The sequence below is a fragment of the Diutina rugosa genome, assembly GCF_008704595.1.
Source record: "Diutina rugosa strain CBS 613 chromosome Unknown scaffold2_size729309, whole genome shotgun sequence".
NCBI lineage: Eukaryota > Fungi > Ascomycota > Pichiomycetes > Serinales > Debaryomycetaceae > Diutina > Diutina rugosa.
In genome coordinates this window covers 628,406-653,585 of record NW_022995199.1, presented here as the reverse complement: position 1 = coordinate 653,585, position 25,180 = coordinate 628,406, and the positions used below count along the sequence as shown (strand labels likewise).

The following is a 25,180-nucleotide window of genomic DNA, read 5'->3' as shown; positions in this document are numbered from 1 at the left end:
TACCCTCCATGCTGGAGAAGCTACGATATATTTTTGGAGATGCTATGAAATCCCAGTCTTTGCGTCACTCGTCTGAAATCACGGACTCTGTTATACCGAACAATCGCAAACGACCTCGACATATTGCTCTTGATATCCATGACGATGACACACTAATATCGACATCACAACCGACTAACGATCAGCGTGTTGATATGTCTTCAACTATAATCGGCAACACTTCAAAAAGAAGCGATGTTAGGTTTCAGCACAACCGCAGAGAAAGTCAGAATCACACTTCGGCGGATTATAGTCGTCGATCTTCCGAGATCCAGGATCAAAAGCCTTCACCCGATGTCGATTTAACGTTGCCTCGTCGCTCATCCAAGGCTAAGTCTTCTTCAGCAAGGGGTCAGAGCTGTTCGAAGGCTCCTATATCACGAATGGAACAGTGCACAAATCTGACTCCCCCACATAAAACCGACGTGTTTTCCAAAAGTTCGGAAAAGCAGGAAAATCTATCAAGAATTGGTTCTACAATGCATGAAATGTCAGATAGACGGCTGCGTCAAATGTCAGGACACCTAAGCGAGGAGAGTGTCGAAAAGCTAATTATCAAATCGATCGCGCCGATAATCGAGGAACTGAAAAGCTTACAAAAAAAAGTCAATCTTTTAGAAAGTTGTCAGAATCAATCAACTTTAGCAGTGGCTAAGGAATTAGCAGAGCTAAAAACAGAGATCACCAATCTTCGTGAATTGACCTTGAATCAAAGGCAGGTTTTTGACACTGTTCTTGATAATCTCAAGCCGTTGTTACACAGTATCCAACAATCAATCGAACGAAGCAATGCAGAAATTGGTAGACTTGGTGATATACTCGAGTCTAAAAGTCGCCAACCTGACACATTGCAAATGGTAGAAAACATAAGAGCTCGTGGCATAGAACAATTGGGTGCTATTGACAACATGACCACACAGCTAGAGGCAGTCTCCTACAAACCATTATCTATCGTATCTACCAGTGACCCGTCGAAGGGTGATTCTGAGTCAGATAGGCTTGGTGCTGACGTGGAAAATGGTAATCCCTATGACCCCGCCTTGAGCGGTGTATCCCATTATCACTCACCTGAGCTTTCCATAAGGTCAGCGTCAAAAGTTGCTCCGTCACAACAACTTGTATTATATGATGCGGATTTGGAACAAACTCTACCAACAGAAACCCTGACAAGAAAGGCAATTGTTATATCCAAAGAGGAGGCGGATCGAAAAGCATTGCAATACCGTCGTAAGAAGAAAGTACGCAGAAAGATAGCCGACTACTTTAAGGATGTTGTGAAGCAAAAGGTGAACGGAGGCGATTTTGCAAATTTGCATGAGGATGGTCATATAACTAGTGATACTCAGAGTTCGCAGCATACCTATTCCATAGATGAGATACCAGAAACCGAAAATGAACAGGGAGATGAATCCGATTCCAAATTAAAGGCATCTCTCCAACTGAACCCCCGAATCGACATCAATGAGTTTGCTACCCAAACCACTAGCGCCATCCAGCTGACGGTTAGTCGTCAAGAAGCAACCTTAACGCACATCCCCACCGAAGTTTTCGCTAAACTTCGGTGGATGATTGATTATGTTAAAGCAAATCTGCAATTTCCGTCGCTCAATGGCATCCCACCGCACCAAGTTCACTCATGGTTGAGGTTGGTTTTTTACTTTGCTGCTATATTCAATATACCGAAAGGCTCAAGCTTTACCTGCAACGATTCATGCGAGTTCTCGGTCGACTTATTTGTCACCGAGGGTATTGCAGACATTGAGAACAATTGGGCAGCTCATTCCCCTGACTGCCAATATCAACAAAAAGCGATTGACATGTTAGCGAATGTTGATCATGTTGGGAAACCAATGCATTGGGTATTGGATGAAGTAGCCAAACTACTATCAGGTAACTTAGAATCTTCACAGTTGAAAAAGCTATGGAAGGTTACATTCGATTGTAATTTGAGTGAAGAGGCTTCAAATTATTTATTGCATAAATGCCAGCAATAGAGTTGCTGTCTTTCGAAATCAAAGTCTATAAGTTTACTATGCATGTTTTAGTAATCTTCTATAAACTGTACGGATTGCAAATTTGGTTTCATATTAATATGATCGGGTCCATCAATCACAAATCCCTTAACTGTGATCACAGTAGTCACCATTGCATATGCGATATAAATTGAGAGAGACTTGCTTGGACGCCATGTTGCCTGTACTAGGAGTTTCGTATTGGGCACTCCACAAATATGCAGTTGAGATGAGGAGATATATCTGACTTCCTCGCTACAAAAGAAAGTTCTGAAGCATTTCTAAGTTTTAAGCCATCATTGTGTTTTAGATTTTTCGTTACTCCATGTGTTCTGTGCACGGGATAATTGTTGAAACGAGATAAAATCTGGCAATTCGTTGTAAAAGCAAGATGATTACGATCAGCATTACCGTCGATTCCGTGATATGTATCATGCTGCCCCATATTACAGTCAAATCATGAAATGGTTATGAGTTAATGAGGCCAGGTAACTTTCTCTCTATCCCTGGTGTTGAATAAATCCTTTTTTCTAAACGGTAGAATGTTTGGGAACTTCTGATTAATAGTATCGAACGTCTATCATTTGTGCATCGACACACGCCACGTTGCAGATGATGGTTTGCAGACAGGATGTGAACACCCAGGTAATTGCTAAGAAAATAATCGCATTGATGCGAGAGGCGACAATTATAATAAATGAAAAGAAGTCGTGCCGTACAAATTGTATAAATGGGAGTTATCTACATACAGTAACTCCTACATTCATTCGATTCACACGTATGTGAACATCTTGATTAAGCGATAACAAACACAAACAAAACTAGTTTTCAGTCAAGCCTCCAAAAATAAATAAAAAAATTGGCAATCAAGTCAACAGGAGCTTAACAAAACTTCAGCAATTAACACCTACTAAAACACAGTCATCCCTAGATGTGACATCATATAGTACAAAAAATCAACCGAATCTGGTCCAATTGTACACTTCGATCATGGATACGTTAGGATTTTGGCGCAAGCGCTCCAAGATCATCCCTCTCAATGGTTCCTGAAGCCCGTAGGCAAAATGCTGCGCAGTTTGCAAGGTTGGACCCTTTGGCCACATAACTCGATCGAGTTCGAATCGTAAGATGTACTCACCTATGTCTCCCTGCTGCTGAATGGGAGGTGTAGAATGGCGACGCCACCTGGTGTTGCCCCAAACCAACTCAAGAGCCTGCTCGAGTTCGGCGTACGAGGGATCTTTCAGGGGCCATTGAGCTAAATACCATTTCAACGCAGGACCATCCAAACGATTTTTTATCACAAGCACCCGTAAACGGTCGTATTCAGACGGCAGAAGATGATTCTTGTGATTAGCACACACAACTTGTGCCCGAAGCAAGAAGTTGGCGAGCTCTTCCTCTAAGATGATAGGCGGAGGAGGCAAGACGACCGGTGCCATGCCAGGGATAATCGGCGGTGGGGGGAGTTGGACACGCGGTTCGCCGACAAAATTGTGCGCGAATACCTTGAGAATAGAATAAAGCGCTGCCAAAAGTTCCTGATCTGGTGACGGCGCGGCTTGAGCGAACCCAGCAACAACCTGAGGGGGGGCCATCGGAATCATAGAAGCCTGGTGAAAAGATGCGCCCGCACCCGCAACAGGTGCGATACCGCCAACAGATTGACTCAGACTAGCATTTGGAACAGAGTAGCCTGCAGACACATTTGGAGTAGACGTAACTTGAGGTTGTTCCACCCCCACTGCAGTTGATTTTGACGGCTCCGGGGCAGAGGGTTGCTTTTTTGTCGACAACCGCAGCTCATTTTGAAGTTCCCTGGAGTCTTCATTATCCAGATTCTCCACCAGATCCAGCAGCAGGTGATCAACAATGACTTCTCTGCGCAGCGATGCACGAGGAGCTCTTTGGGGTCTTCGGGTAGTTTGAGATTTGGAAGCTACTCGCAGACCTTTGCGGGCGGTTGATCCTTTAGGGGTCACCGAGGCGACGCGAGTAGAACGACGAGTCAGCACTCGAGACGCCACGGCTCGCTTGGCGCCACGTTTCGCTTGACCGCGCTTGGTTTGGTTTGTCGTCAGTTCAGTCAGCTGAGCTGGCTGGCGTTTGGGACGCCCTTCAGAAATTATGTTAGAAGCATCAATATCGAGCTTGATTAAACGTGTACCCCAGCCGTGTTCGGCTCCCGGTGGCGGATCTCCACGCTTCTTCTTGGTAGCCTTTGTTTGGTTTGTCTGACTGGCGACCGGTGCTTGAGCTTCTTGCGCCTTATTCTTCGGTGGCCGACCGCGCCGCTTCTTTGTTGGGGGTGTAGCAGATTGATCCGGTGCATTCAGGTCAGTTGACGCAGAATTGGTTCTGCGTTTTTGACCGACCTTAGGCGAGCTGATCGATCTCGACAGTTTACCATTAGTCACAGACCTGGACTTCGGTGACGGGGGTTCCAACTCATCATCAGATTGCATCGGGGAATGGTCTGGAGACACTAAGGGCAACGGGTCATGCTGCCTCATCGAGAGATGGGGTGCGGATGACGATTCAGGCGCACTTTGATGATGCTGAGGTGCCGTAGCCTGGCCCACTGGCACCGGTGGTTGCGCGTTTGTTGATGACGACGCAATGGCCGCGGCAGCGGAAAAATCTGACGCTGGTGCGGGAACTGCCGATGACGACGCTAATGCTGCTGGCATATCCAAGGAAGCTGCCCTAGGATTCAATGGCACTAACAGAGGTAAGGAACGAGGTCCAGGCACGGTGGAGTCAGGCGGGTGCCCAGGAAAAGTTGACGCGTTTGGGCTGGGCACGACGTTATCGCGCCGGAGGGGAAGTATAGAGGTGGCTGGGGAATCGGTGTTGACCATTTGGTGCATCTTTAGAACCCCCAATGAAGTCACTGGTGGTGGCAGTGCGACCGGTAGCGTCCCAGAAGGTGAGTTTGTATGTCCCGGTTGTTGGAGGTACGGTTGGGAACTAGGGGCGCCAGCGCTGGCGATTGGGGCGCCCAGCGGCGACGACATGGGAAGTAAAGACGAAAGCAGAGTGGCGGGAGGTAACGGCTTCAATAACGGTCGTTGTGGATGTATTGACGTCTGAGTAGCTTTTCAATTTTCCCCAAAGCTGGAACACCCAATCAAAAGGTAGTGGCAACGGGTTTTTTCTGACGATTAGCGCTGGGTCCTTTTAGAATGCAGTCGCTTAACCAGGGGCATTCTACGTCTTGGGCGCATGAATATTTTCATATATCAGGCCAATTATTATTTAGGTTGCGCTCTTGCAGGGAACCACAGCCGGACTCGCAGATGATATGAGGGAATAAATGGCTTTACCTCTGTCAAAGTTTTGATTGTACGAAGCTCAAATATTGAATGGATAGGTAATTCTTACTTTAATACAGCTCATTTTGTTTCTCAGATCATGTTATACATTGGGCCTTTCGGCTTAAAAAATACGATCATAAGCAACAACTACTTGCCGCAGCACTTCCGCGGAGGCGGTCTGAAGATACGCAATTCTAAGCTTGAAACACACACTCAAGACAGAGGCTACAACCGAGTTTCAATCTTTGTGATCTAGAGTCAGAATGCATCGGCGGGATACCGTTACCGATATGGATCGATGTCGAGTGGAAATTTATTCCGCTCAGCATAGTATATATTTCTTTTAGAATGGTCATTGACGGTTGCTACAAGAAGGTGATAACGAGTCAGGGTTATGAAGATAAACAAATCAGGCAGCACCTTTTCATGAGGTGAAGAATCTATGGAGGAAGCGGGGTAATTTTCTATATTTGTGGTACAAAATTGATGGCCCGATGAGGCTAATAAACTGTTCTCCAAAAGCCAGAGGATAGTCTTGTTTGATGGAGCCTGAGAATAATTATTATAAAGAGTGGAATCAGGGTTGCATGTTCATTTTGGCGAGTCGTTCGAGTGTCTGAGTACGACAATAATAATGGAGCCTTAAGATCGATCATGCTTTTAGGTGTGGTCGAAGCCGTGTCAGTTGTGGTGAATTATTTGAGACTAATCGCGATTATACTGAGTGAAAAGCCCGACATGAAACACCGTGCATCAGTATGCATCCATCTAAGCGTGAAAGGTCGTGAATGCGCAAATAACAATAATGCAACTGCGGAGGCTTGTTTTGACTCGACGAATGAAAGTACACAACGTGATTTTCGAATTGTATATGAACCAAGCAGTTTCATGTATCAGCCCTGTGTTTAAAAGACGAATTTACAATTTCGCTCAAACCAATTTAATTAATTCGAAATCCGCATCTTTGCACTTGCGTCTATCTCACACTGGAAATGAACTGGAAAGATTCTCAATAGTCGAATCTACAAACACGTAGCCATACGTAGTGTTGTGTCGGGCATCGTGGTGAGTCCTTCATTTTACTTTGTTGCCATTGCATGTTAAACAGGATATCATGATTTTTGTTCTCTCTGCCAGTGGCACTCAAGTGGAATTTAAAAAATTCATCACCATGCCCACATCAAGTCTCTATCTTCTCACGTTTCTCAGCTTCAAACTCACAAAATTCGTGCAAGAGTGGTTGTATTTTAAGATGAAGACGTAACTGCATGTGTCACATATAGGGTTTGATCACATTGCACTTGGTAGACTTCCATTCGCTCAGAGTGAATATACAAACTCTTCTTGAAAGGCTAGAGAAATTTACATCTAAAACCTTGTACTAACGAGAAATTGTACTCACAACTCCGCATGAAATCCCCAACAGATGGCATTTACAGCGATTCGCCTACTGTTTAGGCAAGCTTTTGCACCAGCCAGCCTCAAGTAAAGCTGTGTACTTCAGACCAATGAATTGAACTTTCCTGAAATACAACTGTACATGTTGCATTGCCTTTGCCCATTATAGAATCACTCATGGAAAATTTCAAGGACAGTTCAAGTTTATGAAAGAAGCCACTGCACGATAATAATTGAGACAAACGATTTTTTTCAGCATACGTTATTATGTCGAAGTAACCTTGAATGCTAACGCACCCTTCAGATTAATCATACTACATAATGCCCGAATTTTTTACCTCCAACTGACTAACATGTCTTGATGCATAAGATTTTCATTCAATTACAGTGAATGGTATGGTCGCCTAATGCTTTGTCGTAGCGAAACTCGCTAAACACACAAGAAACTCTTACTGTAGCTTACATAATCGCTACTGCCTTCTCGATCTGATGCCATCACATCAACGCTTAACGGCTGGAGTGGGGCGGGGCCCAATCTGCATCATTTAAGTTCTTTCAAATCTCGATCGTTTTCGGTTTGCTACACTATATTTGAGTGGCATTAGAAGTGATGCTACCAACATTATCAGTATGGGAGTGGAAGCGCTCACTCGGGGGGTGCCGGCCCGCGCAAGTGACTTCTGCGGGAACGAAAAAGCCGCCTACACAGAACCAGCTCTGGTGCCACTTCAAACAGGAGCAAGCTTAGAGTTATTTAGGTGACAGTCAAAAGGGCCGACGACAGTAAAGAGAGTGATATTCGGGCTCTCTCTGGTCAACATTACGCGTTCCTCACTACCCAATTTCACCCCTGAACCCTCCGATTACATCACCAAGCCTACACAATAATCTCACCACCTCAATCCTTACTTTAACTGAGTCCTCTCCTGCACATGATAATTTGAGCTGCAGTAGTCTTTTGTGCGACCCCCACCATACCCCCCGCTATGGGCAGCAACACATCCACCCCAGCTGTGAACGCCATCGGCGCCAGCCAGTCGCTGACGCCGCTGGTCCGGCGCTCCGCTGCAACTCTGGAAGAAAATCCACTGCTCGACGATGAGTTTTCAGACGATATCCTTCACAAGGTCACAGGCAGAGTTCTGGAACTGAGTCAAGCGCCCCAGCTACCCGCCATTGGAACCGCCCAAGGGTCACGAAGCGGGCTGGTAAGTGGCATAAGTAGCGTCCATGCCGTTCTGACGCCAAACCAAGCATTTGGACGCGGTGTGGCCCCCGTGGGTGGCGTTCGGCCTCGAAGTGGGACCCATCAACTGGCGGTGCTGCGTCGCTCGCGTCTGTCACTGGCTGGCACTAACAAAATCAACTTGTTTGGTCTGGAGCCTTATGATGCTTTAGATGACCAGTATAACGAGGTTAACGAGGATATGATGCATCCAGAGATGGACGATCAAGTTGTGCGCAATTTGCTTTCTCCGGCAGAAGATGTGGAGATGTATGATGACGGTGACGATGATTGGCACAGAGGTAAGCACATCGATGAAATCGACTTTTCTACTATCATCACGCCTCAATCACAACCAAAGGCTCCTGAGCCTGCTCCGCCCTCTGTAGAGGAGGTTCCGCACAATCCAGTCACCCCTAATGACTCGCTGGCCCCATTAGCGGTACTGCCAGTGGAGATCAAGTGGGTCAATACAGCAAAGGAACCTATCCGTACTATAGCGGTGATAGGTCTGTTTACGAACTGGCATGAAACTATTCCTCTTCTTTCCAAGGGTGCCAATGAGTATACCACCAGTCTACACCTTCCCCTTGGTGTGCACAAGTTGCTTTATCTTATCAACAATGAATACCGAGTGCTGGATCTGTTACCGACAGCCACAGATCTGGAGGGTATATTTTTCAACTGGTTCGAGGTTATCGCTGGTGGCGACGCTGACGCCGGGCGTTCGCAAGTCGACCAGATTCAGCGCAAACTGACCTCCTTGTTGACCAAGGTGTCAAAAGAAACTGACCAATTCGAGCACATTGAGTACGCCGATCCTAATGACCACGAAGATAAGATGGATATTGATAGAAACGAAAAGCTGGTAGTCCAGTTCCATGAAAAGGTAACAAAGCCTCAGCGTTCGCAATATCTGAATCAAATCCCAGAAATGTTTGTAAATTACGACTACTTCAAGCATAAGGCGCCTGACTACGAGCTACCCGAGCCACCACAACTTCCAGCACATTTGAACAATGTGTTGCTCAACAAGCTCAACAGCAACAACCATCCTCCTACCAAATCACATGACGCGGCGCTGGGAGAACGCCCTCAACTTAGACGTGCTGATCTGAGTTACTATGCTCTGAATAACCAACTGTATCACTTGCTGATCCCTAATCATGTCATTCTTAACCATTTGATGACCACGCTGATCCGCAACGATGTGTTGACGGTGGCTTGTATCACTCGCTACCTGGGCAAATTCATCACTCAGATAATGCACTCTCCCGCAACCATGAACGACCAAAACTAGTGTCATGTCCCTTGCCAATACCTTACAACTGTAACTGTAATAGCTTAATGTACACTAATTACCATTAACCTAACAAATGACCAGGACAAGATTGTTGCTGGCAACAGAGCTTAAAAAGCTAATATGTGAGTAAATCAAAGTCAATTCATAAAGGTTTCTGTTTGCCTACTAGAATTGTTAGCATCGCCAGCATCACGTACTTGCGTCGCCAATTACGGAAGTAGGCGCACCGATAAATGCCGTCGGAGCCGAATCGAAGACGAGAGTTCAGTGGCCACACTTTCGGGGCGAATATTCGTGACCTTTCAATTTTCGACGATTGTCACTTCTCTACATATTATCTAATCGCACGACAGTCACTCTATTCCCTTGATCACAAGCGTGTGATCTTTTTTCTTTTTGTCAGCTCGGAGATTTGAAGCCTCGGATTAACGATATACCGAACCGCGCCAACACCACCAATGCTGTGGAACGGGTTCAAAAAAGCCATCAATCGGGCTGGCACCCAGGTGCTTGTGCTGACAGGGAACGTTGATAAAACCGTTGACAATGAGTTTGATTTCAGCGAAAAGCGGCTACGTCTGATGCAGCACATCCTGGGAAAGTTGGAAACCCACACACGGAGTTACCTTCACCAGTTGGAAGTGATTTACCAGGCAAACACCAACCTTTCCAAGGCATTCCTGCTGTTCTATGGCGTAAATCCCGCTGAGGATGTCGAAAACTTGGGCAAAGACGCTCCTGTGCACAATATATCCCAGGCCTATCAAATTACCCTTGGCCAGGACAAGAACCATGCGGAATCCCTTCAGTCATCATACTATCAATCGGTTGTGAATCCGGTGAAAAGGTTCAACAGCTACTACTCCGAACTCAATAAAGCGATCAGCAAGCGTAACCGCAAGCTCTTGGATTACGATGCTTTGCGTTCCAAGTTGAACAAATTGGAAGCTAAGGAAGACAATGAGAATCATGAAGATCACACTAAAATTGACTCATTACAAGAACAGTTTACAGAAGCCGAGGAGGTGTTTGATGAGATCAACACTCGACTCAAGGAGCAGCTCCCAAAGTTCATGAGCCACAGAGCGGGCTATTTCGACCCTCTGTTCGAAGCATTTGTCAAACTCCAATGGGACTATTTTGACCAGCGGCAAGTTGCTTTATCACCGCTTGTGAAGAACATGGACGCCCAAAGTCGACAAGATTTGGAAGAGGGTCGAGCCAATCATCGACTCGATGTTGTCATGGACAAGATGAAGCAATTGATGGTTTAAAAGGCTAATACTGTTAGCTGATAGTCTTGGTTAATAACGAAGTTCATGAAAGTACATATGCAATAAATTAATAAACGATTATTTAATTCATTTCATTGTCAAAATGGGTTACTAGTATTCACAACTATTTCCGAGTTAATGGTAAGCTCGTGATATTATATTCAGAACCTAAACCTACAATTCAATTGTAAGTTCGAATAAAAGTATCAGCTCTTGCTTGTTGCTCACTGGGTGTTGATACAATTCCTGATGTGCATCCGTGAAGCAATCTGCCTTATCTGAGGACGATACTTGCAAAAGCTTTTGTCTCACGAAAAACATCATGGACTACGACGATGACTACGAGGATTACTCTCAAGACGAGGGCTTTGATGAGGATAAGTTGACCAACGAAGAGTATGAGCAGCTTCATGAAGTTCTCCCCAAGCTCCGCAAGCAATTAGCAACCTACAACGATGAGATCCCAGAGTACGATTTGAAGGAGGCTCTTTACGCGAATTATTGGGATGTGGATGCTTCGTTGGCCGAACTCAAAACCCGATTTAAAAAAAGTAAGTATACATATTCATTGCGCCCACCACGTTTGGCTCCTTCGTTTCCCTTGCCCTCATTATGACTTAATGGTTGTTATTGCTGCCATCAGCAGCACTGTGCGAAAATCTTTTTGGGCAGGTCAGTGGTAAGGACATGAGTAAGCTTGCCCAATTGGCTAAGCTACGAGCACAGAAGACTACAGCCACCCCTATTGAATCCCAGAATGAAAATCCGTCCAACATGCGAGCGTCTAAGTTGGCAGCGTTAGCTCAAACCCGCAAAAAGGATGGTCTGACTGGTGCAGACCATTTGCCATCGACGAAAAGTCTACTGAAACTTCAAAGTTTACGACAAAAGAGGTTATCCAGTAAGGTGGCAGACACCAACGGCGCTGATGAGGTGCTGTCTATTGATGTCGATCCTTCACCTCCCCCAACGGAAACTATTACACCAGAGGTAGCTATATCAGTTGATGTTTCCGTGAGCCTGACATTATTACTGTCCCACCGCCACATGTCAATAGGACGCACACCTGAAGAACCAAGAGCCAAACGAATGCGCTATTCGATCATTACTAACCACGAAATCCCCGCAGAAAAGGTTAAACAAGTGGAACAAAGTTTCTCGAAACCTCTGCCTGATGATGTTGTCATTGAGGCTCAAGAACAAGCATTCAAGAAGGTTGGCGACCTTAGTTTAAATGACAAGGCCGATAAATCTCTCAAGTCAACGAAGCCGTTCAAAAAGCTCGACTTGGCTGTGGAGATCGCTCAATCTCCTGATTTCGCTAAACCGCACCGCTCGTTTGTTGTGATTGGTCATGTTGATGCTGGTAAGCTGACGTTGATGGGTCGATTGCTCTACGATTACGGTATTGTGGATGCTCGCACTGTCAATAAGCTTGTCAAGGATGCAGAGAAAGCCGGGAAGGGGTCTTTTGCCTTAGCATGGATTTTGGACCAATCACTGGAGGAGCGTACTCATGGTGTTACGATCGATATTTGTGCTACAGATTTGGAGACTCCGTTAATCAAATTCACTGCCATTGATGCACCCGGTCACAAAGATTTTGTCCCCCAGATGATTGGCGGTGTATCTCAAGCTGAACTTGCATTGTTGGTAGTGGATTCTATAACTGGTGAGTTCGAAGCCGGTTTTGCTTTGGACGGCCAAACCAAGGAGCATGCCATTCTCGCCAAAAACCTTGGTATTGAACGGATTTGCGTCGCTGTAAACAAGATGGACAAGGAAAATTGGAGCGAGGTGCGATTTAACTCTATGAGAGAACAGCTTCTTGAGTATCTCTGCAGTGAGGACGTCGGGTTCCAGCCCAATCAAGTCGATTTTATTCCAATTTCCGGTCTCACTGGCGTGAATGTTGTGAACAGGGGCGATGTTCCTGAGCTCAAGTGGTATGAAGGGCCAACTTTAGGTCAATATTTGGAAAATACCGCGTTGTCGACCGATATCAAGAATGCCACCGAACTTCTAAAACAAGACTTCTACTTGTCGATCCACGATTGCCAACGTGACAAAGGCGCACTTAGAGTCAGTGGCAAAGTTCTGAGTGGGGTTATCCAAGCTGGTGAAACGATCGTCGTACTTCCTGAGGAAGAGAGACTTCAGGTTCAATCCCTCAAGGTCGGTAATAAGCAAGTTGACTTTGCTGTTTCTGGACAGTTGGTGGAAATGTCGTTCAAGGCGTCACAACTCTCGAACGACAATACTGACGCGCTTCGCAATGGTGACTTGGTGACAAATCAATCATCTGGAGCCAAACTGGTTCAAAAAGTCAAGGTTGAACTACACTTATTCAATTTACTGAAGCCGTTGGTTGTTGGACAACCGTTCGTGTTGTTCCGGAATAACACACACGTACCAGCTCGCATCACTCAAATCATTGAGGTCAAAAATGCAAAGAAGAAGAAGAAAATGCTTCATTTGTCGAGTCTCCTGGATGCTGTTGTCGAAATTGAAATTCTGGAGGGCAAGTTACCTTGCACCACTTACGTCGATAACAAGGTTTTGGGGCGGGTGGTCATTCGAAGAGAAGGAACAACTATCGGTGCGGGTCACATTGAGGAATTGATAGAATAGTTATATAGGCCAAAGGAACAATATAGCATCCGAGATTGGATCGCCATAATTGGAGTTCATTGGAGCGTTGTCTTCATTGAGCCTCACTCACTAGAACAAACTATACCTTAAGCAACTGAATCTAGACACAATTGTTGAGTTTTGAGTAATTTACTTTGAAAGAATCTCTTGTTTTCATTGATTATTATATATTACTTTGATTGTTCAGTGCGTGTGCACCGAGAGATACCATCTCACTAACAGCCGCACTGATTTCAACCATGGCTAACTCAGACGACGAGGACGCCTTTCTCTATGGGTCTGACGACGAAAAAACCCAGACCCAGCCTGTGGTTCAGGAGAAGTCTGGTTCTCCTGAAAAATCACTGACGGACTCGGCAGCTGGCGAAGATAACATCGCTGCTGACGATGATGAGGAGGAGGAAGAATATCTGTCAGAAGATGACATCGACTTCATTATTGGCGATGCACCCACGGTTGCTGTCGATGAATCTGAGGAGAAGAGCACGCAGCCTGCCGCTCTGAAGGAAGGTACAACTATCGTGGCTAAGCAACAGTCAGAGGAAGCACTGAGCACAATTGACGTCAACGCAGTGGCTGAGTATGAAGGAAAGCCGCTCACTCAACTTGACTTAGAGACACTCAAGGAAAAACCGTGGCGGGCCCCCGGGGTGGATATTTCCGATTATTTCAATTACGGGTTTGACGAATTTTCGTGGACTTATTACTGCTCGAAGCAAGACAAATTACGGGGAGAATTCAACCCGCAAAAGGTTTTCAATCAACTTATGGGTAAAAATGGAGGCATGCCACCTATGATGCCGGGGATGCCCCCGATGATGCCTGGTATGCCGCCAATGATGCCTGGGCAAATGCCACCTATGCCGCCTAATTTCAAATTCAATATGCCGCCACCGCCGCCACCCCCCGGACAAAACAACCGGCGATAAGCAAGCAGATTGGAGCTAGTTATGACTACAACTTTGGATTATCCTATATACTAATATACCTTATTCCTCATCTTCATCCTCTTCTTCAGCTTCTTGCAACCACTTGACAAACGGCTTAGCCGCTTTTCTCACCTTCTTCGAAGTTTCCTTGGGGACGTATTTCTTCGACACCTTGGACCCCCATTGAATGATAGTCTCTTCCGAAAGAAGTTCCTTGTCGTAACACTTCATCAAAACCTTGTTGATTTGGGGGAGCAAGTCAGGCTTTTCGACACCAAAGAAACGTTCCAAGCCACCAAGGAAGGCCTTTTCTGCGTCTTCGTCATTGTTGATTAACTTCCCGAGAAGACCAATATGTTCGTCCAATTGATTCACAATGTCCTCATCGAACAATGCCTGACCAAGCACTTGAACAGTTTCTTCCTGGTCGCCAATTTCCAACTCAACGATCTTCTTGTAAATGTCAATATCCAGAGGCAACTTTGATTTGTCAGTTTCGGCATCGGCAAGCAACCACTCGCCGAAATCGTTGAAAATCTGCTGGCTATCCTTTATGGTGGCACCGTCAAGTTCTCTAGCACGACGAGCCACGGCTTCCTCGGACATGTCAACAGCCCAGTCATCATCCTTGACCTCAACTTCTTCGAGTTGAGCAGCGGCAGCGTTGATCTTACGCGCCAAAACATCATCATCTTCATCGTCGCCAGCGTCAGCAGCAGCGCTCGATTGACCACCCAGAGCAATATCAGAGATGGACTTACCCCCACCCACAACGTTAGCGGTAGCGGTCGCAGCCTTCTTACCCTTCTTCGACTCAGGGGGGTTTCTGGCGACAAATGTAGTCAACTTGTGACGAGGGTCGATTTGAGTAACTTCACCACAGGCTTTACAGTCCTTGAAACAGTCATCCTTACCCTTAATGATGATTTCAGTTTCAGGGTTCTTGCACGCACCACAAAGGACGAACTTGGTGATGAAACCGTCGAGAGAGTCCTGCAACTCGTTGGAGTCGTGAACACCATTCACAAGGTAACGGTCTTCATCTTCCTTCATCGACGTCAACGCCCCCAATTCGTGACCAAAGTATTTAAGCACGTACACAGGGGGACGATTCAACGCCCGAGAAACCTCGCTGAGGTTCACCACCACCGTCTTGATCCCATTCCCCTTACCCTCGATTTTCAGCTGGATAGCCGGCATCTTGTACCGATAAAACGGATCGTTATTTTCCCGACAGATATTGATAAATGACATGATGAATCGTTGGTTATGGTGAGAATTTTTGGTGCGAGATGATCCTCAATGATTAATAAATTTATGGAAGGTGAGCGAAGGGTATCGAGTACTGAAAATTGAATTTACACAAAGTAATTATTTTCGTTTGTTTGTAATCATATTGCCTTAACGGCTATCCATATTGCTTTGAGTAAAACCATTTGTTCTGAATAACTCGTCATAAACGTGGTGCGCAGGCAGTGGCAAATCTGGAGAAACTGAAAATTCTCCGCTCAATGAAAAATACAGCGAGATATGAATGAATTTCGGATTTACCAGTACCATTAGATAGAGAAAATCATAATGCTTGTCATTTATATCATATCTAGATAAAGCCGCCTATATCTATAGATTTCGCCAGCACAAAAGGGGGCAGCTCTTAGCTACCCCATGCATGATTACTTATTATGAAAGGAACTGGTTCATAAAAACTGGTTGCGGTTGGTGGACGGAGTTCCCGGGCTAGAGTTGTAACCCATGGCTGCGGAACTCAAACTGAGTTGTTCCAATTGCTTCATCACAGCCATATCCTGCTGAAGCTGTTGAGTGGAATCCAGGTCGTGAGGGGCCATCAGGGGATACGCCATTGGCGCAGGCTGTTGACCCGGCCGAAGCATGTGCATAGGCATCGCCGGTCCACCATAAACTTGAGGTATTTGATAATTAGGGTTGGTCTGGGCTTGACTTGGACCCTGGCCATGCCCGTGATTTTGGTTGGGAACTTGGTGTTGATAATAACTGTTGTGATATTGTTTCCCCAGGGGTGATCCCTGAGTTCGAGTCACCGAGCGCTTGTTCCGGCGACCCTGCCCACCACCAAGCAGTGCCGTCCGCAGAATGCGGTTAGTGGGAAGACCAACTTCATCCATAAGCTTCTTGTACGGTTGCAAGTTAGTGATGTTCAGTTCAAGCAAGATACGCTTGACTTGCGACACAATAAATTCGAAATAACGCAGATTACTCTTGGAGTCCACAGAGTTGTGAGAATCGGGCAACGTAAGCGCTAAAGGATTCAGCAAAATCTTGTAAACAAACAAAGGTCCTGCAGCATTGTGTTCAGGGTTCTCTTGAAGAATCTGTTCCAAGAGCCTCGACGGTTGAGGGTATGAGTATTCGTCCATACCTTGCGCCACCGCCATCTGACGCTCACATTCTTCGAACAAACCGAAGATTGCGTCCATGATTGTTTGCTTCAGCACTAAATCCAGGCGGTTGTTGATGATCTTCAAAATGGTCAAATTTGCCAACTTGTGTGTGCACAACCGAGCTAAATTTGGCAAGAACTTATGCGTGAGAAGTGCGTAACGGTCATCTTTGATTGATTCCAGTGCCATGCTTGAACTCCGTTGGCGAGTCCCTAACGAGCTCAGGCGAGCTCGTCCTTCCGCGATAGGTTCCAGATTGAAGGTATCAAGGAACCAGGTGATCAACAAGGATCCATTTGAGTTAACAACGAGATCATTTGCAAATTCAACAATCAACAGCGCTACTAACATAACTTGCTCGTAAGGGATGTGGCCACCCTCAGCGTTCTCAAGAATCGTACGAATACAACGAGCACCAAATCTGCCAAAAGAGATCTCAAGGAAGTTGTCAAGTAAAGTCTCAAAGATGAAATCGTTGTAGGGCAGACCGAATTTGACACAACCCTGGAGAACATAATTGCCAAATTGATCATTGAATAGCTTCACAGCGTACGGCTTAAGCAGCTCAGCGATAATAGACATTTGTTGCGTGTGGCCAATTGCCAAATTGATTATCTTCTGAATAGCCCAAGTACCGTTCTTGTGGATAGCAAGTTGTGTGAGGTATGGCGCTATCTCTTTCACCATCATGAGCTTGATCACAGGCAGTTCGACAAGAACAAACAATTTTTGGATGATTGTATTCCCCAAATAGTCGTAACACAACTCAGGCAACTCATCGAGCATAGCAAGACATAACTCTTCAAGTTCGAATTGGCTCATCACACGATCCAGAGGCGAGGGCAGTCCCGATTGGTTGGGCAGCAGAGGGCATGAGGTTCCACTGACCGCAGCCTCATTGTTTTCCAAAATCTTGCGTAATTCACGAAGCTTCGGCAGGTCAAACTGACGCAATGGAATGGGATCAGGAAGGGGTCCAAAATTGTTTTGGTATTTGTTGTTATCGTAATTAATGGCATTCTTGATCAACAGACGAACCTTGTTACGATCTAATTGATTGTGGGCAGCCAAGGTGTCGATTATACTCAACAAATGAGGTTGAATTGCTGACACCTCAATAGGCGCGGGCTTCTCGCTGCTTTTGTGATTGTTTTGTCCGTTCTGCTTCGGCGGAGTTGTCGACTCCAGCAGTGTCGTGGCGGCAGCCGGGGCTTGCGCTGCGATAGACTGAGAACCCACTTTAGCAAATGCAACGTACAATACCACTCCTGGAACAAATTCAATATGATTGAAGCTAGCCTTGAGTGACATCGCAGTATCCACATTCAGGCACTCGACCAAAGCTAACTTCGAGTTGTTCACGGGGCAGATCCGCACGGCCTGAATACCACCGAACAGTCTTTGGTTGCCCAAGCTCAGCACAAGTACTTGATAAAGCTTACTCAGATCGATAAATTGTGGCAAGTTGTCCAACAAAATATTTTTCGTTGGACCCAAATTGGGGTTATCAAAATTTGTGGTGAGCGCCACCAGGGTGATGTCAAAATCATCCTGGAGAACGGGTTGATGAGCATAGTAGGATTGTTGCTGGGGTTGGGGCTGTTGAGGTTGAGCTGGTTGTTGCTGGGCTCCTTGCTGATACACGTTGAAAACTGGCGGCGGTGGGGGTGCTTGACCGATAAGCAGGTCGGGTAACAGTGGGGCTGAACCCAGAAACGTTTGCGAGCGGATCCTCGGGGTTGGAGAGTAAGTGGTGTCTTGCGGTTGAATATTGAGCATCAACGAGTCAAGAAGTGAATTCACGTCAGTATTGGCTACTGTGTGAGGGGTCTGAGTGAACGGAGAAACACGATTCAAACCAAATGAGTCAAACATCAGGTATTGCTGGTTAGGTAATCCTCCCAACAGATTGGGAGCGCCAGTAGTGGTATAAGAGCGGTTGCGACCTTGAGGCGTGGCCTCATTAGTAGGGATGTTAAGAAACTGAGACTGCGAGGCCAGATTGGACTCATTACTCAATTGCTGGTCATACATCAGCAGTTGAGGGCTGGTCGCAAGGGCGTCATCATTCCAAATCAGGTTGGTAGAGAACAAGCTTCCCGAACGCATGCGACGACCTTGAGGGGCGGTCTGTTGAGGGGCCTGGTCCAAAGCTGGTTGGGGTAACAGTAGCAGTTCCATCGTAGGGAGACCGAGGGCGTCAGTAGACGTGGGGATCATCGGCAGCGTCAGCAGCAGACGACCCGAGAATAACGACGAGGGCAAGGTACCTGCCCTCAGGCGGGTACGAGGCCCCAGCAGAGGTGTCAACGAAATCAACGGCGGTGACGGATTAGGATAATTATTCATCCATGCACTGGCGACAATGGTTCTGCCAACAAGGAGGTTTTTCGTTAGCGGAACCTGACGGCTGCCTGGCAGTGCGACTGCAATTTTCCCCTATTACTTCTACACACTCCGCGGGCCGGTGGAATAATGACGCAGAGGAAGAGCAAAGATAACTATGGGATTGTTTTACTAGTGAAAGTTCAAGAATAGAATTTCGTAGAAGTTTTAGTCACAATGATGGCTATTTAGTTGCTCTCGTGGGCTGGGTTTTAAATGGATCAGTGAGGATTTAGTCTGTGACCGGCATTGATAGGTGCTGCGAACGGAAAACAGACCACGTCGACGTTCGGCGTGCGCCCCCAGTGGCAACAACGCCTTCCCTCATGTATTTGCAATGATGCGAAACTGAAAAGCGGGTGCTACGTAGCTGATACGTCTTTGTGTTTGCCATATATCCCCTAGTCCAAAAAGATGGCACATACCTTCACAGCTCAGTCTTCCATTAGAATGAACTTACTTTGAATACGCCTGAACTTCGCGCGGTTGTCTCGTCGATATAGATGCCCGTTATCCAGTCGCGTCAAAAATCAGGGTGACAACAGGAAACGAAAACGCAAAAGTGAAATTTTTGAGGAAGAGTCCGGTGTCATTGAGCACAACAATAAACAGGATGAAGATTCATAAGTTAGAGTAAAAGATGCTAATCTCCACTCTGGTGATCCACCTTTGTGTGCTCGTTTATGAGCCCTGTGGAGCCTTCACTCACGCGACTCACATTCTCTTGACACTAAACGCGTTGCCCAGTCAATCTGCAAATAATTCGCCCCTGGATCAGGGTCGCTAGAATTTTATTTTTAGGCTCATCGATAGGTTGGTGAATCAAGTCAGGTGTGTTTACTAGGGAAATGTGATTGCACTCTCAGGTAAATCTTGTACTACCACAATTATACTACTAGTGATATAGCACCTCGAGCTCCGGAGAAGTGTTTACAATTATCAGTATCGCATCCGTAAAAGGATTTATGCTGACGTTCAGAATTGGTGTTACGGGTTTAATTGAACAGTGCCAAATATGTACGGCAATTAGAAAAGCACTCAGCGTGGCTTTGACATGCGAGAAGCATAGGATCGGCTTTTCGCCGAGACAGAATAGAATCAAAATGCAACCAGTGCATGAGGCTATGTTATAGTCTTCAATATTGAACGAAGTTTGTCCATATGAGTGAAAGCAATTCAAGGTCTGTAACTTCTGATCAGCGTCTCTTGGGTTCACAGTTTACGTCTACCTCCTGCCCAACAAGATCAAATAGGTTATGGATGTGCAGTTAGTTTTGTGGACAAGTTTTTCGGATTTCAAGGATTTTGACTGTCTGATATGTTTACCAAAGGGATAAATGACCTTGCGTGTGTCAACCGGGATGTCTCGCGGATTATTCTTTCGACGCTCACTTAGACCATGACATTGTATCGTGTGCCAAACCCCCGCTTACATCATAGGAGTTGGCATTAAATTATAGGTCTGTTAGTCAGTAGTTTAACATATCGGAGATTGAAATGTTTAAACCTCTTCTTAGCTGCAATTTTCTCGTGCGGTTGATTTGTTGCACCTTGCAGAGCAAATTTCTAGAGTAGATCACTTTAAATCGGCTCCGCGTAACTCCGATTGCGCATGCGACTCTTGATTCGAGATGATCAGGTCTAGACTAAGGGTCGAATTCACCAGCTTCTAGTTCTCTTATAGGTTTGCACCAGCCGATGGAAATCGTAAATGACAGAATTTAGTCCCGCAAAACGCCATGCTTGATCCGGTTACTTATCACGCATATGAGCCCCGGATCTGATTCTGCCATTGCGTAATGACATACAAATAGTTGCGGACATTAGTGCCCAAAAACCTTGTGCCAGCATGGACTCCTCCAGTCCTCAAGAGGAGTACACCACCATCCTGCCAGACTTGCAAAAGAAAGCACTATTTCAAAAGTCACGCCTGTTTCTTGAACTAGCTTCAGTCGGCGAAGACGATGATACCGAGATTTTACTGGAGGAAGATGATGATGAACTTGGTGCCATAAAAGAATTTCATCCCAAACCTCTGGGTGGAGCTACGAAGGCTGCTGGGAAGCTGGGAATGCTGTGGGATGATGCTGAGTCAATTGTGGGAGGACAGCTGATCTACCTGGCTGACTCCCGCAAAGTTCACCCCACAGCACAAAAAGACAAACCCACCGAGAATCAGGAGGTGAAAATAGCTGGTGTTGAACGGCCGATTGACGGTGAGCTGTTGAAACCGTACGAAACCAATCAAAAGGTGTTTTCATTCCTGTTGCCTTTGGGTGGTCTCAGTTCTCTCACACGACACTTACCACTTTTGAGACTGCCATCACCCCCACCAGAATTGCGAGAACTCAGTGAGAATATTGAGAATAAGTTAGTCAAGCAACAGCTGATTAGTACTGTTGATGATGCGAAATATTTCAGCCTGGTCGACCATCTCGATAATGTCCGATTTCGAGCTGTGAAGCACTCTTTAACCAACAAAATTGACGACGTTGTGCCTGGCTTCATCAAACGCGATAAATCGTGGGAGCTGGTATATTCAGAGATCAAGGGTAACATCGTATTGCTTGGGGGCTACAGAGGCCTGGTATTACGAGATGCTAAGACGCACAAGCGTGTGTGGGTCCCTTTAACTGCCGGTTTGAAGCTTCGTAAAGTAAACCTTTTACTCGGTCCATCCGATGAAGATGAACTCAAGGCTACAGATACAGTTGTACCCGATGGAGTCCTCAAAAACGTTGGACCTGTGGATCTTTGTAAGAAATTCCTCAAAAAGCTTAAGGCCAATCCCAACGCCAACGTACATGATTTTGGCTATGATTGGCGGCTCTCAGGTGACATAATCAGTCAGCAACTTGTTGATTTCCTTCAAAAACTAAAGGATGAAACAGGCGAGGGCACAATTGTCATTGGTCATTCTATGGGGGGTATGATGGCTCATGGAGCACTTCAATTACGCCCTGATCTATTCAGAGGCCTCCTCTATGTGGGCAGCCCTTCTGAATGTCTCAACATTTTGGGACCCATTCGTTACGGTGATAATGTCATCATGTCAGACAAAGTTCTCACATTTGAAACTAACTTTATGATGCGATCTCTGTTCAATTTCCTTCCTTTACTGGGGCGTGTGTTTTGCAATATGAATAAGAACGAGTATTACGATCTTGACTACTTTGACCCTGATGTATGGGTCGAGTATAATTTGAACCCTCTTGTGGCAAAGAAACGTCAGGAACGTGAACAGCGTCAAATGCTGTCTTCAGTACTGCCGACAGGTACGCAACTGCCATCGGGAGCGCAATCGCCAACGAGCTTTACGTCTCGCGATAAGTCAAGCAATCATTTCGGCCTTTCTAGCTTCAGTTACGCTCTCAAGATTGCTAAACGGAAGACTCTGAACTCATTGCTGGGGTTGGGCAGTTCTCCTACCAGTCTGATAGCCACTCTAGATGACGATTCCGATGAAGAAGAAAAGTATAGCTTCACATTTGCCGAGTCCTATGATTATCTTAAGCGCACATTAATTCGCACGCGGAAATATATCGATGGTCTCGAGTTCAAACCCGAACTTGAACATAAATATCCACCTTTGGCAGTGGTGTATGGTAACAAGGTGCCTCTGGTTCGAGGACTGAACGTGAGAAGCCGACAAGACATTAAAGACGGTAACTACTATGAATTCTTTTACGGTCACGGCGACGGCGTTATCCATCAAAAGTGGTTATTGCCGGAGCGGAAGGGGTTCAGGTTCTACGATGCTGAAACGGGTGAAGGTGAAATAGTCGGCAAATTTGCTCTGGATTGCGGTCATGTCGATCTTATGACTGATTTCAAGGCAATGGGCGAAGGCTTGGCAGCAATCGTTGAAGCTGAAAAACACTGGCATCGCAAACTTGAATGATAAACGACTGATGAGTACATGCATATAAAAATTCATAAATTTCATGCTATATAATTTTAGACAAGTGGATTTGTTTGTTGGTATAGGTCGCCGTCTATGGTACCGATAAATGCCCGATCGCCAAATCCGCCAATCATGTGTACTTTGTCCACATTCAATTTCACCCAATGCGCTTTGTGGGGTGCATTTTTCCGTGACGGAAGCCACCACTTTGCGTCGGGGTGCCGAGTAAGGAAACACTTCTCTAAAGCCGCGATATCGGTATTGCTCTCATCAACTTTTTGTAGTTCTCCGTACAATGTCACCCTTGGAGAGCCCGCTGGTGACGACACAATACCCCCTGGATATCTCGAATCTACTTTGGAGTCTCCCACGGGGTGATCACCTACTCTTATCGTCCACAGCAGAGCCAGTCCCCGCTTGATATTCTGGAACGTGGAACCGATGTCTACCACAAGCCAATAGGGGTTTCCCGTACCGTTGCAATCAGCGTAGTACTCCATTGAACTCACGGGAATTCCATCACTGTCGACTGTATTGATGTTGACGAGAGACTCCCTTTGTACAAGGGTTCTCGCCACTGCCGCCCCCTCTTGAGCTGAGGGAGGCTCCCAACTGGCATCAAAGGCAAAGGGAAATTGCGGGATTGCTAAGGCAACCCCAAACATGAAAAATTGATTGAGCTTCATGGAGATATGTAGTCAGAGCCAAGTGTGACTTCTATGTAGGATGTTAGCCGCAGAAAATCGACCCGCGAGATTAGCTAAAATATGTATCGAAATCTAAAACCCAAATTCTCCGAGTTGACTTTCGAGGTCTTTGATTGTTGCCTCTAGCTCCAGGCTGTTAACTTGAAGTGAGGCCAATTCATCGAACTTCCGGAGTTTGGTATACTCTTTTATCATCAGCTCTACCAAAAACTTCTGTTCATTCATGACCATTAATTGTTCACGAAGTTCACGTATTTCTTTCTTGGTAAGTTTTGATGCTGGCGGTATTTGCGCCTCTATCTCACGCTGCTGTTGTTTTTTGAGCTCAAGCTTCTCTTCTTCAGCAGCTTGATATATGCTTGAAAGCCGCTTGAACTCAGTGACAGAGTGTTCAAGGGCAAGTATAATAGATTGGTATATGTTCCGCACGAGTTGGGGGTTGTAACTGGATTTTGGGGTTAGTTTACCATTAGTATCATCAAAAAAGACTACCCTGTAGCGCGTTGCTAACTTTTCCAACTCTTTCGTGGCCAACGCTAGCCGTGAACTTATGCGTGGTGACAGCTCCTTCGCATATGATGCAAGTAATTGATTCAAATGATGTTTTTGTAAAATGAAAGTGTTATACTCATCGAATACAGCAGCGTTTTCATCATTAGCAACGTCTTGTTGATTTCGCTTCCAATTGACTAGGAGATCGTCCTTGCATTTCACACAACAACGGAAACGTGTGTTATCACTTATAGTCTTACTCAAGTTCTGCTTCACTTCATCGTTGTAATTAAGGTCAGGTAGTTTCTCCACAAATAAACCAACAGGAGCCATCAATGAGCAAAATTGGCGATTTCCTTCTGGATCATCGCACACTATTTGTCCGCAAAGACGACAATGATGTTTTCGAATCCACCACAGAAAAGTAACGCCACACACACGACAATGAGCAACTTCATCATCTCTTTCCCAGTAATCCTGTTTCTCAGTAACCTCTATGTCTTTATTCACCAATCGAATGAATCTGAGCTGAGTTTTGTTGCGACGAAGTTCATGGGAGTCCTGGAATGAAGATCTTAAACTTTTGAACAGCCGAGTCAAGTCGTGGACCTTTGTTTGAGTACCCTGACTCAAATCTGGTTTAGCAGAAAAGCATTCAAGACACACCCGTCGTAAAGACAAATTGGAGTTTTGTTCAATGGTGGCGTAACCACCGTCAGCGGTAAGACCCGTCTTATACCGCCCATGCTGATTACACACGAACTTGTGGCATTTGGAGCACTCAACACACCCACCGTTCCGTGGTGTCATTGACTTGTTGCATCCTGGATAGCCACACCCCTTACCCACGATCGACGTGGAGGGAGCCGGCAGATGCTCATCATCGGTTGAGGCGATCGATCGGGAGATGGGAGACTTGGTGGGACTTGGAAGAGGGCTTTGTGAGCGTGTTGCTTCTTTGGATGAGGACGTTAGGGTGTTTCTGAGCTGTGCCCCCACTGCTCCAATAACCCGCTTGCCCATGTCGCACAATTCATGAACCAGTGAACAAAGAGTTGTAAGTTAATTAGACGGGTTGAGCAGAAAGCTACGCACCTGGGTTGAGAAGATTTGTGGCGCTTGT

The 25,180-nt window shown here is 45.9% G+C and overlaps 11 protein-coding genes across 11 annotated transcripts; 6 read left to right on the top strand and 5 right to left on the bottom strand. All coding sequences in view use genetic code 12, as the record gives it.

Annotated features, from left to right (window-relative positions):
- Positions 1-8: 8 nt before the first annotated feature.
- DIURU_005043 (uncharacterized protein) lies at positions 9-2,033 on the top strand (the record flags this gene model as incomplete). The annotated part of the gene is made up of 1 exon (XM_034157982.1): positions 9-2,033. The coding sequence occupies one exon, from the start codon at positions 9-11 to the stop codon at positions 2,031-2,033; it is 2,025 nt and encodes a 674-aa protein (XP_034010445.1).
- Positions 2,034-3,007: 974 nt separating this feature from the next.
- On the bottom strand, positions 3,008-4,741 carry DIURU_005042 (uncharacterized protein; the record flags this gene model as incomplete). The annotated part of the gene is made up of 1 exon (XM_034157981.1): positions 3,008-4,741. The coding sequence occupies one exon, from the start codon at positions 4,739-4,741 to the stop codon at positions 3,008-3,010; it is 1,734 nt and encodes a 577-aa protein (XP_034010444.1).
- Positions 4,742-7,752: 3,011 nt separating this feature from the next.
- On the top strand, positions 7,753-9,291 carry KIS2 (Kis2p; the record flags this gene model as incomplete). The annotated part of the gene is made up of 1 exon (XM_034157980.1): positions 7,753-9,291. The coding sequence occupies one exon, from the start codon at positions 7,753-7,755 to the stop codon at positions 9,289-9,291; it is 1,539 nt and encodes a 512-aa protein (XP_034010443.1).
- A 461-nt stretch (positions 9,292-9,752) lies between these two features.
- On the top strand, positions 9,753-10,568 carry RVS162 (Rvs162p; the record flags this gene model as incomplete). Its single annotated transcript, XM_034157979.1, has 1 exon — positions 9,753-10,568. One exon carries the CDS (start codon positions 9,753-9,755, stop codon positions 10,566-10,568), a length of 816 nt encoding a protein of 271 aa, XP_034010442.1.
- A 322-nt stretch (positions 10,569-10,890) lies between these two features.
- On the top strand, positions 10,891-13,199 carry DIURU_005039 (ribosome dissociation factor GTPase; the record flags this gene model as incomplete). Its single annotated transcript, XM_034157977.1, has 2 exons — positions 10,891-11,119; positions 11,212-13,199. The coding sequence occupies 2 exons, from the start codon at positions 10,891-10,893 to the stop codon at positions 13,197-13,199; spliced, it is 2,217 nt and encodes a 738-aa protein (XP_034010441.1).
- Positions 13,200-13,459: 260 nt separating this feature from the next.
- DIURU_005038 (cleavage polyadenylation factor subunit) lies at positions 13,460-14,149 on the top strand (the record flags this gene model as incomplete). The annotated part of the gene is made up of 1 exon (XM_034157976.1): positions 13,460-14,149. The coding sequence occupies one exon, from the start codon at positions 13,460-13,462 to the stop codon at positions 14,147-14,149; it is 690 nt and encodes a 229-aa protein (XP_034010440.1).
- A 60-nt stretch (positions 14,150-14,209) lies between these two features.
- Positions 14,210-15,403, bottom strand: TIF5 (translation initiation factor eIF5; the record flags this gene model as incomplete). Its single annotated transcript, XM_034157975.1, has 1 exon — positions 14,210-15,403. One exon carries the CDS (start codon positions 15,401-15,403, stop codon positions 14,210-14,212), a length of 1,194 nt encoding a protein of 397 aa, XP_034010439.1.
- Positions 15,404-15,846: 443 nt separating this feature from the next.
- On the bottom strand, positions 15,847-18,789 carry DIURU_005036 (uncharacterized protein; the record flags this gene model as incomplete). Its single annotated transcript, XM_034157974.1, has 1 exon — positions 15,847-18,789. The coding sequence occupies one exon, from the start codon at positions 18,787-18,789 to the stop codon at positions 15,847-15,849; it is 2,943 nt and encodes a 980-aa protein (XP_034010438.1).
- A 2,014-nt stretch (positions 18,790-20,803) lies between these two features.
- Positions 20,804-22,855, top strand: DIURU_005035 (esterase/lipase family protein; the record flags this gene model as incomplete). Its single annotated transcript, XM_034157973.1, has 1 exon — positions 20,804-22,855. One exon carries the CDS (start codon positions 20,804-20,806, stop codon positions 22,853-22,855), a length of 2,052 nt encoding a protein of 683 aa, XP_034010437.1.
- Positions 22,856-22,911: 56 nt separating this feature from the next.
- Positions 22,912-23,544, bottom strand: DIURU_005034 (CREG family protein; the record flags this gene model as incomplete). The annotated part of the gene is made up of 1 exon (XM_034157972.1): positions 22,912-23,544. One exon carries the CDS (start codon positions 23,542-23,544, stop codon positions 22,912-22,914), a length of 633 nt encoding a protein of 210 aa, XP_034010436.1.
- Positions 23,545-23,637: 93 nt separating this feature from the next.
- On the bottom strand, positions 23,638-25,080 carry PEP7 (Pep7p; the record flags this gene model as incomplete). The annotated part of the gene is made up of 1 exon (XM_034157971.1): positions 23,638-25,080. One exon carries the CDS (start codon positions 25,078-25,080, stop codon positions 23,638-23,640), a length of 1,443 nt encoding a protein of 480 aa, XP_034010435.1.
- Positions 25,081-25,180: the final 100 nt, after the last annotated feature.